Source organism: Herpailurus yagouaroundi, unplaced genomic scaffold, assembly GCF_014898765.1.
Source record: "Herpailurus yagouaroundi ecotype Mexico unplaced genomic scaffold, PumYag 159, whole genome shotgun sequence".
Lineage (NCBI taxonomy): Eukaryota > Metazoa > Chordata > Mammalia > Carnivora > Felidae > Herpailurus > Herpailurus yagouaroundi.
Window position 1 is genome coordinate 10,732,711 of NW_024412400.1, and position 16,625 is coordinate 10,749,335.

The following is a 16,625-nucleotide window of genomic DNA, read 5'->3' on the forward strand; positions in this document are numbered from 1 at the left end:
GTGGGGGCGGGGCGCAGGCGTCCGGGGCCCGTGCGGGGACCCCGGTCCGGCCGCACTCGGGCGGGGGAGGGGCTGTCCGGCGCTTTCCGGGGAGGGAGCGGCCTTCCTGCCCTCGGCGCCGCGCGGAAGTTGGACTGGAGGGCGCGGGCCGACGGCGCAGAGGCCCTTACGGAGCGGGGCCACAGCTGGGTCTGAGCCTCCTGGGGTTTCGTGTGGGTGCGGCCGCGTGTGCTAAGAGTACTTGACTGAGGTATGGCTCACACACACCAATATGCCCGAACCCTGCGGGCTCCGCTCCATTAATTTTCCCGTATGTGTGCACCTGCGTAACCACCACCCGATCACTAGTACCCCCCAAAGATCTCTCGTGCTTCTTCCCAATCTGCCTTCCTCCGTCGCACCCCTTTACCCCCAAGCCTCAGGCAGCCACAATATTCTCCTGCCACTATGGATTTGTTTTGCCTGTTTTTGGACTTGCTCTACTTGAAATAGGACTGAATATTCTCATTTGTGTCCGGCTTTTTTTCACTAAACACAGTGCATTTGAGATCTTCCTGTTATACCTAATAAAACTATGGTGAATATTCAGGTAAAAGTGTGTGTGTGTGTGTGTGTGTGTGTGTGTGTGCGCGCGCGCGCGCGCGCGCGCGTTCACATAAGCACTCCTTTCTCTAGGGTAAATACCTATGAGAGGATTTACTGGGTCACAGATGAGCCTACATTTACTTCCATTAAACGCCGTGAAACAGGAGCGTCTGGGTGGCTCAGTCGGTTGAGCGTCCGACTCAGGTCATAATCTCACCCTCAATGAGTTCGAGCCCCGCACCGGGCTCTGTGCTGACAGCTCAGAGCCTGGAGCCTGCATCGGATTCCCTGTCTCCCTCTCACTCTGCCGCTAACGTACTCACTTTCTGTCTCTGCCTCTCTCAAAAATAAATAAACATTAAAAAAAAAAAAGCTGTGAAACAGACATTCAAGTGACATGCTATGTTGCCCCCCTTCTGTGTTATTTTTTGAATGAAGACAGGCCCAAACGGGGCTACGGCAGAGAGATAGGTTATCAATGTTCCCTTTGAACACAGTGTCCCTGTGGCCTAACTTCTAACTTCGTTTGTAAATAACACCAAAACAAATCTGCTTCTCAGAGATTTCTAGGATGCCGGTGCCGTCCTGTTAGAAGACTGTCATCAGTGTGGCAAAGTCCTGATAATTCTAGAATGTGGAGATAATCACACAGTCTCTAGTTTGACCAGCCTCCCAGGTGAATCTAACAAACACTCAAGGCTGAGAACCAGTCATTGCCAAAGTTGAGGCATTTGGTGATTCATTACACTATTGCTTCTACTTTTGTGTACATCTGATAATTTTCATGACCAAAAAAAAATTTAAGTCCAATGTCTGTCTGCTTTTTAGACAATAGTCACAGTACCTGCTACCTCAACTTCTTTCTCCATAAAACAAAGATAAGTGTACCTAGGAGCTGCTGTGACAATGCGACAGGCGCACTGGCATTCTGTAACATTCCCAGCTCTATGCCCACAGGCATAAAGTTGGCATTGTGTATCATTTTTTATGCATTTTTTACATTTTTCATTCCTGTCCTTTACCAAGGCTTCAGAACTTACAGTAGAGGTGATAGGGGGTCTTTGTTGGAGCGAAGGTTTCAGGGAAGCACAAAAACCTAGCACTGGATAATTTCTCCTCCTCTGAGGGGCCTTCATCCAATTCTCTAGCAATCTTCTAAATCAGTGATTTTCTCTAAATCAGTATTGTCTCTAGACCAGCGGCACCAGCAACACCGGGGAACTTGTGAGAAATGCAAATTCTTGGGCACCAACCAGGACTGCTGAATCAGAAGAAACTCTGGGGGTGAGGCTCAGCAATCTGTGTTTTGACAAGTTGTTCCCCCCCCCCGCCCCTCACCACCTCCCACATGATTCAGACGCATGCTGAAGTTTGAGAACCTCTGTCATTTCCTGAGTCTACTAAGAGTTGAGGCTGCTGCGTTTCTCTGATTATCGGCTAATGTGCTATCCAGTCCAGACAGGGAAATATTCGCTGCTGGTGGCCACTCTGTTAATCACTTCATCATGAACACTTAAGAGCTTGAGCAAGATGCCTGGCAGCACAAGGGCCGTGTGCTGGCCTGGTGGGCAAGAAAAGGCCCCACGGACCAGACCTGCCGTCGAGGATGCTGAGATTTCTACACTGGCGTGAGGCCTTCTTGGTGTGATGGACTGGCCCTTGGAGGGGCAAAGGACTCCATAACCCCCTTGAAATACTTCACACTCTAAGAGAAAGCCAGCCAGATGCATGGTCTCCAAGCAGCTGGTGAAAATTTAAGAATTTCCAAGTTCTTTTCTGTTCACCTACCCTGAAGGAGTATAGGTTCCAAGGCTTCAATTAGAGTGTCACCGTCTGACTATAACTCATTTACACCAATGTAATTATGATGATATCTCAGTTCAGATATAATGAAAGAATATAATGAGAGTCGATTCTGTATTAGTCAGTATTTTGGCTTGCAAGTGATAGAAACTAAACTCAAGCAAAAAAGAATTCATTGGCTTGTGTGACTGTGGTATGCAGACATAAAACCTATCGCAGGCACAGGCCAATACAGGTGCTCAAATCAGGCACAGTCAGAACTTATTTTCTTTTGGTTCTGGAGGCTGGAAGTCCAAGAGGTGCCATCAGGGTTGATTTCTGGTGAGGCCTCTCTTCCTGGCTTGGAGACAGCCACCTTCACACTGTGTCCTCACATGGTCTTTCCTCTGTGCATGGAAACAGGGGGTGAGAGAGAGAGAGTTGGCGCGGGGTGGGAGGGAGGGGGTATGGTGTCTCTTCCTCTTCTTGTAAGAATACCAGCCTTAATGGGATTAGGGTCCCACCTAATTATCTTAATTATCTTCCGGCCCCATCTCCAAATACAGTCACATTGGGGGCTAGGGTTTCAACATATGAATTTTGGGGGCACATAATTCAGTCCATAACCGGCCCTCTGATTGGTCCAAATATGGGCCATGTTTCCTTTAAACAATCATTATGTCCTGGGGGGTAGATATTTTTATTGGACAGGCCAATTTCTACCTACCCATATAGCTTTGTGTGGGTAGTTCTCCAGAACCGCAGGAACTGAGTTGGGGAGGGGTGATTCCCAAAAGGAAAATCAGCGTGCAGGTCCCTGAAAGGGGAGTGAGTATTAGGCAGTCTTATGGACTGAATGTTTGTGTCCCCCACAAATTCAAATGTTGAAGCTCTACCCTCCAATGTTTTGGTATTTGGAGATGGGACCTTAGGGAGGTAATTAGGGTTAGATGAGATCCTGAGGGATTAGTGCCCATGGCATTAATGGCCTTATAAGAAACACCACAGAGATCTTTCCCTCCCTCTCTTCCATGTGAAGACACAGCAAGAAGGCTGCTACCTGCAAGCCAGGAAAAGAGCTCTCACCAGAAATGGAATTGGCTGGCACCTTGATCAGGGACTTTCAAGGCTGTGGGAAAATAGACATATGTTGTTTAAGGCACCAAGTTTAAGGTGTTTTGTTATGGCAGCCCAACCTAAGACAGAAGGGCAAAAGCATCAATGTCCATGACCCTTTTCTAGTACCTGCCTTTTAAATCCTTTTCCAGTGAAGTTTTAGAAGTTTCTCAGGCTCTGAGAACCAGCCAGACTCTCCGGTCCTTCTGAGGAACATCAGCCTCCTGTGAATGGACCAGGATGGCCCTAGAGCCAGAAGTAGCCCATCAAGGACTCAGCCAGCAGCATTTGGAACAGCCTGACATGAGAGCTTAGCCCAACAGAAGCCCATCAGATCCTTTCTGTTGAGGAGTCTGACTTGGAGGCGCTGGGAGGGGTCAGCAGTTGGCACGTGGAGGCAGCAGAAGCCAGAGGACACCGAGAAGGTGGAAGCTGTAGGCTGGAACTACGGAGACTTGAGTGGAACAGAGTGGCTGAAACCCAGCGGATCAAGAGCTCACCACTGAGGGCCAACAAGAAACCTGGTCCTTGGAGCTGGGCAGGAAACCTCTGCCTGTGCTACCTGGCTGTGTGGTTGACGGGCAGGACTCTGGAACCGAACCACCTGCATTTGGCTCCCAGTTCCATCCCTTGCTAGATCTATGTCCTTGGACAAGTTACTAACTTCTCTGATCTTCCATTTCCTCCTATGTAAAGAGGAGCAACAATAGAACTGACTTTCAGGGCAAATATGGGAATAATATACATGGACAGATGGTGCCTCCAATAGTGTTTGGCTCATAGTAATATATGTTACTTTTTTTTTTAAAGTTTTTATTCCAAGGGGTACCTGGCTGGCTCAGTTGGTAGAGCATGAGACTCTTGATCTCCAGGTTGTGAAAAAAAGAAAAGCAAGACAAACAGAATTGCAAGTCTCGATGGTTTCATTGGAGAATTCCACCAAACATTCAAAAGTTATTATTCCTTCTGTCCTTATGTATCTATTTTTTATTAAAAAAATTTTTTTTTCAACATTTATTTATTTTTGGGACAGAGAGAGACAGAGCATGAACGGGGGAGGGGCAGAGAGAGAGGGAGACACAGAATCGGAAACAGGCTCCAGGCTCTGAGCCATCAGCCCAGAGCCCGACGCGGGGCTCGAACTCACGGACCGTGAGATCGTGACCTGGCTGAAGTCGGACGCTTAGCCGACTGCACCACCCAGGCGCCCCTGTCCTTATGTATTTAAACAAGAAGGTTCTACCACCTGGAGGCTGAGGGACCCCCCAGTGGGTTGCTGTTCCATAACCATAAGCATCGGAAACCTTTTCTAAGGGGGAAATAAAAGACTTTTTGGATCTGTAATGCAATGTCAGGCAATCTGAGTAACTAAAAGAGCTTCTGGGGGGAAATTTCACTGGGAGGGACAGAGGGGGAGAAAGAGGACTCACCTAGTTATTTGTGACTCATGCATCATTCAGCAAACATTACTGGACCCTTCCACATGCCGGGCAGAACAATTCATAGGTGAGGAACGCCTTTGCTCAGGGAGTTTGTAGCCCCTAACAATATGGGGGAATAGAGCCAGGTGGTAGAGGGAGCTGTGATTGTCACCTCCATGGGGCAGAGTCCAGGTCTGCACTGGAAGGTTCCCCGCTCATGTCCAGTGTGAAACAGAGTGCCTGGCCCAAAGTAGTATGCAATACACATTTGTGAGATTAATACAGAACTGCAGGGATGGCCCACAGGAGGGAGGAACCAGCTTGTCCTGAAAGGGGAGGAGGAAGGTTCACGGAGGAGCTGGTGCTTGGAACTGTGTCTTGAAGGATGATTAAAAATGTGTTGGGTGGGCAAAAAAGGGAATGGACTATGCCTAGGCAGGAGGCATGAAACTGCACCAGAGGATTCCAGGAATTGCTACTGACACTGATAATGATGACAATGAGGTGTCTACTGTCGTGGTGGTGTCACCCTGATCGCAGCTACTGCTCTGACACATTCCCATCTTGGTTCCCGTGATTCTCTGCAGGGAATGTCTTGCTTATCTTTCCCTATTTTGTGTTGTGACTTGCAAATTAGAACCACCTGTGAAAATACACCTGCCGAGGCTCAGCCCTGAGGATCCCAATTCAGGGTGCTCAGGTGGAGCCTGGACCTCTGTGTTTGGAAGAAGTCCCACCACAAGTGATACTGATGCCCCTGGCTAAGAACTGTTGACCTGGCAAATTGCCAGCAGTCGAACTAAGTCTCGCTGAAATGTCACTGCCTGTGGGAAGCCTTCCTTGAGCAATGAGCAATCTCCCATGGCATTCATTCAACCAGAACTTACTGAGTATCTACAAAGTGCCAGGCTCCGTGTTGGACATGGAAGTACATGTTCATTGCCCTTTTGGAACTTCCTAATAAGAAGGAAGTAGACGGATAAAGCTAGCAATTTTAGTAGACTATGGTGAAGGCTAATTGACAGGGTAAAAGTAGATGTGCCATGGGAGCCAATGGGAGACACAGGGAAGGCTTCCTGGACGAGGGGCCATCTTAACCACACACAGAATGATAACGAGCTGTTAACCAGTTACTGGTGGTTGGAGAGTTGAGATAAACACTCAGAGGCATGTCTCAGAGGACATGAAATTCATTGAGGCTTGAGCACAGGGGTCCAAAGGAGGGGAAGGAGCTAGATGAGGCTGAAGAGGTGGCAGGACAACATGGCAAAGACAGGTGGGTCCCCTCAGTGCACCCAGCTGTGCATGCAAATGTCTGACGCACCACACTTCAGGCTTAGGGGTCTCTCTTCCCAGACTGGGCAATTCTGGAGAGAAGAAATTATGTGTGGAAAATCTGCAGTCAGGGTCATGCTGCCTTGGGTTTGAATCCTAACCCTGCCGCCTACTAACTCTGTGAAGTTGGGAAGTTTTTAAGCTCCTCTGGGCCTCAGTTTCCCTACATGTAAAATGAGGACAAAAGCTTCTATCTCTACTTTCTAATCCAATTATCATCTGCAGCATATCAAACCACCCCAAAGGTTATGGGCTTGCAATCATTTATTACCATCTCTTATGGTTCTCGTGATTTGACATGGCTCAGCCGAGGAGCAGTTGTCACTTGGGGTCTCATGCAGCCGTAATCGGATGGGAGCCAATCAGATGGACTACAGTCACGTGAAGGCTTGATGGTGCTGAACGTTCTAGAAGGTTCTCTCACATGTCTGGCAGTTGATGCTGGCTGTTGACCGGGAGCTCAGCTATGGCTGTCAAGGGGAGTGCCTGCATGTGGCCACTCTATGTGGCTTGGGCTTCTCAGAGCATGGCAGCGGGGTTCTGAGAGGGAGCACTGGCAGTGAGCATCCCAGGAGGCAGGACAAGGAAGATGCCAGGCCAGTTAAAGAATATTCCTCCATAATCTTGCAGGTCAATGAGTTCACAGGACCTGCCCGGATTTTAGAGGGTGGGAAGATAATTTCCACCATTTGATGAGGACGTGGCAGGGTGACGTTGTCAAGCCGTCTTTCAAAAACACAACCTGCCATGCCTCCCATGAGGATTAGATAAATTAAGGCACGGGCAACTCTCCGCACCATGCCTAGCACATAGCAAGTCCTCCGAAGCATGCAGACTCTTCTTGCCTTTATCCCGAAATCCTCAGCACCAATCGTAGTGCCCGGTGCACAATGGTGCATCTTCATCATTTTTAGATTTGACAGTGGAAAAACTGTGTACCACTTATTTATGTTTAATTGCCATGCAGCCCAAGAATCATTGTGATTCTCATGAAACAGGTCAGATCAATTTCACTGTTAAATGAAAACTGAGTGAACACGCATGCTCCGTTTGCGTTACTGTGGTGCACACAAAAAAACCGTCTACTCGAAAACGGGGGAAAAGGGAGGGAAGACATATTGAGGGGTTCAAGAAAAGAGTAGTGTGGAAAGAGCACTGGATTCAGAGTTAGAAGACGTGTCTTGGAGACCGGGTGCCTCGGAACCACTCTGAGCAAGAATCTCCAGATCTGCAAAGTGGAGGGTGACGCTGCTTTCCTCCCAGGGCTTCTGTGGGGCTAGACTAAAGGATATCATGCCTGTTTGGGAATTTGGGATGCGGTAGTGGGATGTGAAATAGGCTGGCATGAAAGGTGGTTGGGCCTGGCAGGTTAGGGCACTGGCAAACAGGTGCAAACAGCATTTTAAGCCAGGACCTAGAGAAACACAACAAAACAACCCAAACAAACAAAAAACCAAAAAACCTCGGGGCTGCCCTTGGTTCATATTTGCCCTCTTGGCTCATAACCCTCATCCAGTTTAAATTTTTTTTAATGTTTATTTATTTTTGAGACAGAGAGACAGAGCATGGACGGGGGAGGGGCAGAGAGAGAGAGAGAGACACAGAATCGGAAGCAGGCTCCAGGCTCTGAGCCATCAGCCCAGAGCCCGATGCGGGGCTCGAACTCACGGACCGCGAGATCGTGACCTGAGCTGAAGTCGGACGCTTAAGCGACCGAGCCACCCAGGCGCCCCCCTCATCCAGTTTATATGCCTTGTCCCACGTCCTTCAGATACCCAAAGAGAGGTCTGTGCATAACTGAGGGACAAGAAACATTACTAGCACTTGCTGGCCCACTCAAGCCATTTTGTCCTTGGTTCCAGCCTGCAGTTGAGAATTTGACACTGAATTGCACAGGTGGCTCCTTATTAGTTCCTCCTCCTGCCCAGTGTGTTTCTGGAAAAACCACCATATGGTGGATTGTCACTGAGCAGACTGATAGCCACTCATGTTTGCCCCAATACGAACGGCAAGGAGAGAAGGTTTACTGTTGGCCAATGTGAGCATGGTGACATCTAGTGAATTAGGCAGTGAATCCTGGCTTTAGACAGTTTTCTCTCATCCGGGGGGGGGGGGGGGGTTGCCATGTCTCAAGTAGCCTGCAGGCTTCCTGTAGACAATCTGCTATATGAATGCTCCCCAGGGGCTATAACTTGCTCAAGAGTGGCTCACCCATGCCTTAGGGCTGTGCATTTAGGAGGGGTGGGACCAGGAGAAGACACCCCATCCCCTTAGGCAGTAGAGGGTCTGCATAAAGGTCCTGGTTTTGTTTGCTTGACCTTTGGAATGAGAGGGGACTCTGGCTGCTGGTCTGCCCACAGGCGAGGTTGTCTGAACCTCAGTGTTTCTCTTTGTGAAGAGGTCAGGTACCACCTGGCTTAGGTAATAAAGCAATGTACAAATATAAGGAACGATTTGTTTTTATGCCAATGTTTTCTACCAGAATCAGTATTCTTTCTATGAAGTTACCAAGAGAATAGAGGGGAGAGGAGGGGTAGGGAGGAGGGGGAGCAAGAAAGGGGAGAGTCTCTTTCTCCTACTTTATCCATGGAATCTTTCATAAATGAGAGAAATGATGGCCAAAGATGACTACGCTTCCCTTCAAAAGGAGACAAATGGGTATAGTTCCCTGCATAGTTTTCATGCAATTGCCCTGGTCATTTGTCTGCCTTCATAAGGGGGCCTTGAAGAGGTTCATTTTCCCACTAGTTACGAGGATCCTGGTTTTTCCAGCCTGCTGAAACCACTGCCTTCTCTTGTCTCTGATTTAAAAATATTTGTTATTTCCTGATGATGAATGTATTTCCTGCTCATTATAGAAAATTAGGGGAAATTCAAACCAACAAAGACAATAAAAATCACCCCATGATCCCATCACTCTTTACAATTTAGTTTGCTCTGCCTTTTGTCAACTCCAAGTTAGACTCTAAATGTGTTCTAATAAGAATTCCTCACACAGTTTTCAGTGGGAACATTGATTTGTGTGTTCATACACAATTTATTTTTCTCTATTATGTATTCTTAGAAAGACAGCACTTTAACAACTGATCTTCAATTTAATAACCAATTTAGCAACCACAGTTCAGCACAGCTTGAGAAATGTGTTAAAAATACAAAGTTAAATCATTAATGGCAGTGCTAACCCACTCTGATTTGGAATAAACTTGGGAGGGGATGGGTTGGAGTGAATTCATTTCTAAAGGCTCATTAGATGGACTTATTTATTTAACCATTCTCCTTCTGTTAGGGTTTTAGGTTGATGCAGTGTGTGTGTGTGTGTGTGTGTGTGTGCGCGCGCGTGTGTATGTATTTAAAAAAATTTTTTTTAATTTTTTTAATTTTTTTTTTCTTCAACGTTTTTATTTATTTATGGGACAGACAGAGACAGAGCATGAACGGGGGAGGGGCAGAGAGAGAGAGGGAGACACAGAATCGGAAACAGGCTCCAGGCTCCGAGCCATCAGCCCAGAGCCTGACGCGGGGCTCGAACTCACGGACCGTGAGATCGTGACCTGGCTGAAGTCGGACGCTTAACCGACTGCGCCACCCAGGCGCCCCCAAAATTTTTTTTTTAAATTAAACTCTATGCCATAATGAGGGGCTCAAACTCACAGCCCTGCAATCAAGAGTTGCATGCTGTACTGAGTAAGCTAGCCCAGGCACCCTGAACTTTCTTTTTTTTTTTTCCTATTATACATAAGACTGGGATTAATATCTTCGTGCGTGACCTCAGGCTCCTAACCGAAGCAACCCCAAATCCAAGGGAATATTTTTAAGCTCTTCATATATATTGCCAAACAGATTTCTGAAAATGTTGTACCGCTTTATCCCCACAGCCTATAACGTTTCCACCTGCTTCTTTTCCTCACATTACAGATGTTTCCAGTCGGCTAGGCTAGAGGGGCTGCAGACCAGGGGCTGCATATCTGCCCAAACTATTCCAATTACTCACGGTATAAACTTGGGCAAACTGCTGATACTTAATGAAGCCTCAACTGTCCTTATCAGATAAATGGAGCTCTTGACGCCTGCTAAGGCAAAGCTCTTTTGAGGACCAATTGACACCATGTGTGAAAGCGCTTTGTCAAGTATAAAATCGTAGGTTGACTCATACGACATTTTTTTAGGCCAAAGAGTCAAATATTGGCAATTTCATACGGTTCAACCCAACACTATTACCATTAAGTGGTTAGTTGTTAGGCAATTACTCATTTGTGCTTTCTAATCAGCTAGTTGTGTGTTTTCCCAGGTACCTAGCTCAGTAATCGCTTGGCAGCTCTCATTTATTAAGCGCTTTCTGACATTTCTTCAACAGTCTCGAATTCTGACGGCACTACTTTCACAGCCCACGTTCAGAATTGCCTTCTGTTGGTTTCCCTCAGCTTGTCTTCTAAACCAGCTACTCCTTCAAGGTCTCCTGGGAGCCGGCATTAACTTCCCAGCATCTTCACCGCCGCAGACATTTGTTGAACACATACTATGTTCCGCACACTGTGCCAAGCTCCAGAGGGAAGATGGGTATGAAAATGCTCGCCTCTGCAACAGACCACAGACCAGGTGGGAGACGGGTGGTAGTGAATCATGTGACAGCAGGGCAGAGGGGACAGGAGTCACAAGGACATTTCAAAATGCCCCACAGTGTTTTTCTTTTAAAACCAGCATTCTCCGGGTATACGTCACATAAAATAAACGCACCATCTTCAGTAAATAGTTTGTGGATTTTAGCAAATGCATATGCGCATGCAGCCCCCACCATAATCAAGATGCACACTGTTTCTATCACCTCAGAACATTTCCCTGTGTCCCTTTCTAGCTAATCTCTTCCACCTCTAACCCCAGGCAACTGCTGATTGGCCTCCTATCGCGATAGATTTGTTTTGCTTTTTTTTTTTTTTTTGAATTTCATATATAGATAGAATCAAGCATTATACATATGTTTTTTGGTTTGGCTTCTTTCATTCAGTGTAATATTTCAGTGACTCATCTACATTGCTGCATGTGTCCAGAGTTTGCTCCTTTTCATTGCTGAGTAGTATTCCATCGTGAGAATATACCATAGTTTGTTTATTCACTGTTTGATAGTCATGTGGGTTGTTTCCAGTTTGGGCCAATTATGAATGCAGCCAGCTGTGCATATTCTTGCATAAAAGTCTTTTTGTGGACATGTTTCTCTTGGGTAGATATCGAAGAATGGAATTGCTGGGTCATATCACATGTGTATGTTTAACGTTATAAATAATTGTACTGTTTTACAGTCCCACCAGCGATGAATGAGAAGTCCAGATTCTCCGAGACCTTGTCAACACCTGGTACCATCAGTCTTTCTAAATTGGGCCTTTCTGGAGGGTGTGATATAGCATCTCATTGTGATTTTAACTGGAAAAGTATGTACCTTGTTCCTGTCAAGAGTTGAGGCCTACTCCTCACTCTTAGAAGCTCAGTGTTCTTTGGTACTAATGGCCAACTTACTTCCAGAGAAGGAAGCCATTTCTCATGGATGACTATTGTCTTTTAGACAAAAGGTAGAGTTCTCATTATAAGTTAAAATGATCAGAGGCCAGGCTGTTCACGCTGCATTCACACGCAGCCTTCCTATTGCAAGGTCATGACCAAGCCAGGTCATGAAAATTCCTGTGAGTCCCCATCCCCCTGTTGTTTCTCTTTCTAAGATTTTTCCATGTTATCACCATCTTTTTTTTTTTTTAACAATTTTTTAAATGTCTTACGTTTATTTTTGAGAGACAGCACAATCAAGGTAAGGGGAGAGAGGTAGATGCAGAACCGGAAGCAGGCTCCAGGCTGGAGCTGTCAGCACAGAGCCCGACGTGGGGCTTGAACTCACAAACCGTGAGATCATGACCTGAGCTGAGGTTGGACACTCAACCGACTGAGCCACGCAGGCACCCTCATGTTATCACCATCCGTCAACGATAGCTTCAGGAAGGCTTGAGTCACTCTCTCATGTGGACTCTCAAATCTTTCTTTTTCTACCCTTCTGTTGCTCAAAAGCACTGGAACTAACATTGACTTACACCAGCACTATTACCATCTACTTAGGGCCTGTGGTGACTATTAGAAAGTAAATCAGAACCAAGGTGTTATGCCTTTGCTCGAAAGCCACATTCCAGGATGTCCTGTGCATTGGTTAGGATATGTGCTGTTGCAACTAACAGGAATTAGTTTAAGCAAAGTGAGTGTCATTGCTCATGTCATTGCAAAGCCCAGAGTTTGACAGCATTCAGGGCTGAGAGGATTCAGTGACTCAATGATGTAACCAGGAAGTTTCTTTCCATCTCTTGGCTCTTCCTTCTATCACCTTCGTCCTATGACTGGCTCCCCCTTGTGGTCACAAGATATTTACCAACAATTTCCCCGCCTACTTACTTCCTCAGAACTCTGACACAGCCAAGCCCTGGGGCACATGCCTATCCCTGAACCAATCAATCGGTGTGGCCAGGGGGTGGAAGCAGCTTAGGCAAAGCCCCCTTTCCCCCAGGAAGCTGGGGCATGAGTGGGTGGGTGGTTACTGAATAAAAACTAAGACAGATAACAAGAGGAGGGACAGATAACAAGAGGAGGAGAACTAGGACAGATAACCAGAGGTGTGGGCCAGGCAGCGACAAGGTCCACTACAGCCTGGACTTAGAATTGTTCTGAATATTCTAGGAAAAAAAAACAACCCTCTGCCACGGACACACAAGTTTTCCCAACACATATGTTCCAAATGCAATATCTCCCTGGCCAACAACTTTCTTGCCACTCACCTTCCTTAGTCTCCCTCAAACACCTTCTAGATCGAACACCTAAGTTCACCTACCCCCTAACTTGTAACCATACTCACTCCAATCTTCCTCGTTGCTCTCAACACCATGGACATAGCTGTCACCTTCCTTCACTGCCATCTGCTTACAAGTCACATTTGGCAGAAGCCCGTGGTCAGAACTTCTACGCAAGGCCAAGTTAACAAATGCTTCTTAACTTGTCATCTTACACGGTATGTGTTTGCTCCTGTGCCCCTGGCCTTACATGTCCAACTTTTTTTTTTCTGTGAAAAATCCATCTTTTCAATTAAAATAATAATTGTCTAGGGGACAGAAATACAAACTTTTAATTGATTTTCTACCCAAGGCTGTAGCTTCAGTGAATATTTAAAAAAAATCTAACGCATACTTATTTTTGAGGGAGAGAAGGCGGGGAGGGGCAGAGAGAGAGGGAGACACAGAATCTGTCAGCACAGAGCACGATGTGGGGCTCAAACTCCCGGGCTGCGAGATCATGACCTGAGCTGAAGTCGGACGCTCAACCTACTGAGCCACCCAGGAGCCCCTTCAGTTAGTACTTTCAAATATCTGTGCTCTGTGCAGAAGATAACTTTATGTATTTATGTATTTAAACTCTTTTGTGTGCTGATACGCTGGGGGGATTTTTCTAAGAAAGCAGCAACTTTTAAATGTATCAAAATAAACGATATTGAACCTTCTTGTCTCTGGGTTTTCTTGTAGTTCTCAAATGTTGGCTACATACCTTGGGGGCTATGAGTTGGGACACTGCAATGGAGAGAGACTGATTGCCTAAAGCATGTCACTGATTGGCCCTAAGTGGGTAAATACATCAAACTCAAAACCCACCCAGCTCCATCAAAGAGGACGCGATGCTTTTGGAAGGGCAGTTGGTGGCCACCTATGCCAGAGAATAGTTTAAGCACTCTGTATCCTGTCCTTGTAATAATATTTTTCAAACCTCAGAAACCTATTTTTTTTATGATGTTTGCTATATCGCATGTGGCTTTTCTTTCTTAAGAGAAAAATGGAAGCCGTTCAAAAACTTATAGCTTCATCTGAACAGCAGAGAATCATTGTATTGTCCCAAAACCCGCACTTAAAAGTGCACGAACAAAGTCAGCATTCAAAAGAGGAAATAAGAATTTCCTTTCAGTTAAAAAAAATAGATATTTGGTTTTGCTTTGTGTTTGTTTTTGGGCAAACTCTCAGGATGACACAAATGGTCAAGCTCCTGAAAAGCCACAAATAAAGACAACAAGTACTCCTGCCTGGAAACAAATGAGTACTGTTCTCTAGAAATAGATCTCATTGGGGCTACTGGCTCAAGAAAGACCTATAGCCTTTATGGAGAATATTTCCAAAGTGGGTTATGGAACTCTTCACCCCAGAAGCTGCTTCCTATAAATGGGGCCATGATTATAGAAATCACACACATACGCACACACCACAGTGGGTGGCAAGGACATAAAACAGACTTCTTTCTTTCTTTTTTAAAAAGTTTATTTATTTATTTTTTTTGGGGGGGGGGAAGGGGCAGACAGAAAGTGAGGGCAAGAATCCCAAGCAGGCTCCCTGCAACCATCCCGTCAGCACAGAGCCCGATGTGGGACTCGAACTCACGAACTGCGAGATCATGACCTGAGCCGAGATCAAGAGTCGGACACTTAACCAGACTGAACCACCCAGGAGCTCCCAGGCTTCTTTCTTGATGGTTGTTTCCAGAAGTTGCCTGAAACACGCATCTGGAAGTTCTAGTTTTTCTGCCTTTTGTCGAGCTTTGGTTGCAATAGCAAGTACTTAAAACACCCAGTACACGGAGGATGACTATGCCTCTGTGAGTGTGAGACAGAGAGGAACAAATTCTGACTAGTGATTTCAGCTTTTCTTGCAAAATCAGCGAGTTGGAGGCTGTCCTGCTGGTGACCAGGAATGCAGCCCCCCAAGGATTGAGCGCTAATCACCTGTGGGTCTGTGTTGCTAAAATCCGACTGTCGCAGCTCACTGGATGCCGGACTCAGAGTGGCCTCTGGTACCCCCAACCCTCACCCACTCCCACACACCTGTCCCCTACACTCCCCTTATTCTCGGTCCCCGTCTCCCCACTAGCTCTTTGGATCCAGAACCCAGGAACATTCTTCATTGTTCCTTTCAAAGGTCGGTGGTGGGTGTTGGACACTGAAGAAATCTCACCTCTCCTCTACAGAGGCAAACAGAACTTGGATCAGAACTTACAGGTAAACAGGAGGACGGACCAAATAACCAGACGACTCACAACAGAAACAAACAGTACTGCTAAACAACAGCAGAAGAGTGAGGCCCCGGGGCTCACGTCCGCAGAGTGCGCAAGCTAACCCGGCTCACTGTCATCAACCCTATTAACGCTTCTGTGGTTTTTTGTTTTTCAAAAGAAGCTCATGTTGAAAAATCACCCACGGCACACTGCCTTACCAGCAAGAACCATCCTAACTGAACACACTTCCTCTAAACACGCATCTGCCTTGCTGCCTGGGGTTCTTTCCACCCTCTGATGATAGCTAACAACGATGCCACAAAGTAGTCGTTCTGGAGAACTTTTGGTCAGGTATTTTCCACGATGTAGGGTACATGAGTCCCTGTGGTCAGTGAGTATCTTAAGGGACACGCAAGTACTATTTTCATGGTTATGCACTAATTCTAATACGTATCAGGAAAAAATGCCACCAGCAAGCACATCAGTCCATGCACTCAGCAGCACCACGTAGGGTGAGCATCTTAACGAACTGCAAGGCCAGAGTTTCACTAGGTGCTTTTTCTGGGCCCTCTGGTTAGCAGATGAGAATCATGGCCACTGACGATCCCCGGGCTTGGGGAGATGGGTCTCTCCTGCCACCCTGGTCCAGTGGCTGTGGACAAGGGTCTCTGGGCAACGTTGCAACTGGACAGTCCCGTGAGGGCGAAGATGTATCCACAGCACCCCAGCTCAGGCTGTGGTAACACGTCTCCTTTCTCAAATCAGACACCTTACCCGGGGATTTTGAAACATTTAATCAGAAAAGAGTCTGGCATTTGAAAAGTTAGGTTGATAAACTTGACACAGTCTTGATATTAGCAATTTATCTATTTATACATTGTCTAAGAAAATAAGGTCTGTGAAGACATCCGCAAGATATTGAAGAGTTCGTTACAAGCTACAGCAAACTGCAGATAAGTATCCAGTTTAATTGTAACAAACTGCCGCGAGCAAATTTAACTAGGTATATAAAAACATTAGTCAAATACAATTCTCTGGAAATATACATCATACCTACAGTTTGTCGGGGTTTTTGTTTTCGTTTTTACAAGGAGATTCTTCGTGTTTTCTCCCTCCCTTTTAATTCTCAAAATGGCCAATCACTGTATGGTCCTGGATCTCCAAGCTATAAAACTGAAGTATGTGTTCCCAGCATAGCAGATGGTGACCAGAAAGGCGAAGAACTACAGGAAAGAAAGCATAATAGAAAGAGGGCTTAGGGCACATTCTAATTAGCAGAAGTTATCATTTTGCCTCCATTGAATCAGGCACTCACAGCATCCCTTAACTCCAGGC

At 46.4% G+C, this 16,625-nt stretch overlaps 2 protein-coding genes across 3 annotated transcripts in view; both read right to left on the reverse strand.

Moving 5' to 3' along the window:
• Nucleotides 1-1,935, reverse strand: part of CMTM7 (CKLF like MARVEL transmembrane domain containing 7) — a 51,833-nt gene extending 49,898 nt beyond the window's left edge. The window contains exon 1 of the mRNA XM_040481107.1: nucleotides 1,924-1,935. Coding sequence (XP_040337041.1) covers nucleotides 1,924-1,935 — 12 coding nt within the window. The remainder of the gene's footprint in view (nucleotides 1-1,923) is intronic.
• A 14,131-nt stretch (nucleotides 1,936-16,066) lies between these two features.
• CMTM8 (CKLF like MARVEL transmembrane domain containing 8) overlaps nucleotides 16,067-16,625 on the reverse strand; it is a 100,457-nt gene continuing 99,898 nt past the window's right edge. For both annotated transcript variants that reach the window (XM_040479978.1, XM_040479980.1), the window contains exon 4: nucleotides 16,067-16,513. In XM_040479978.1, the coding sequence (XP_040335912.1) occupies nucleotides 16,430-16,513 (84 nt within the window). In that variant the 3' untranslated portion in view covers nucleotides 16,067-16,429. The remainder of the gene's footprint in view (nucleotides 16,514-16,625) is intronic.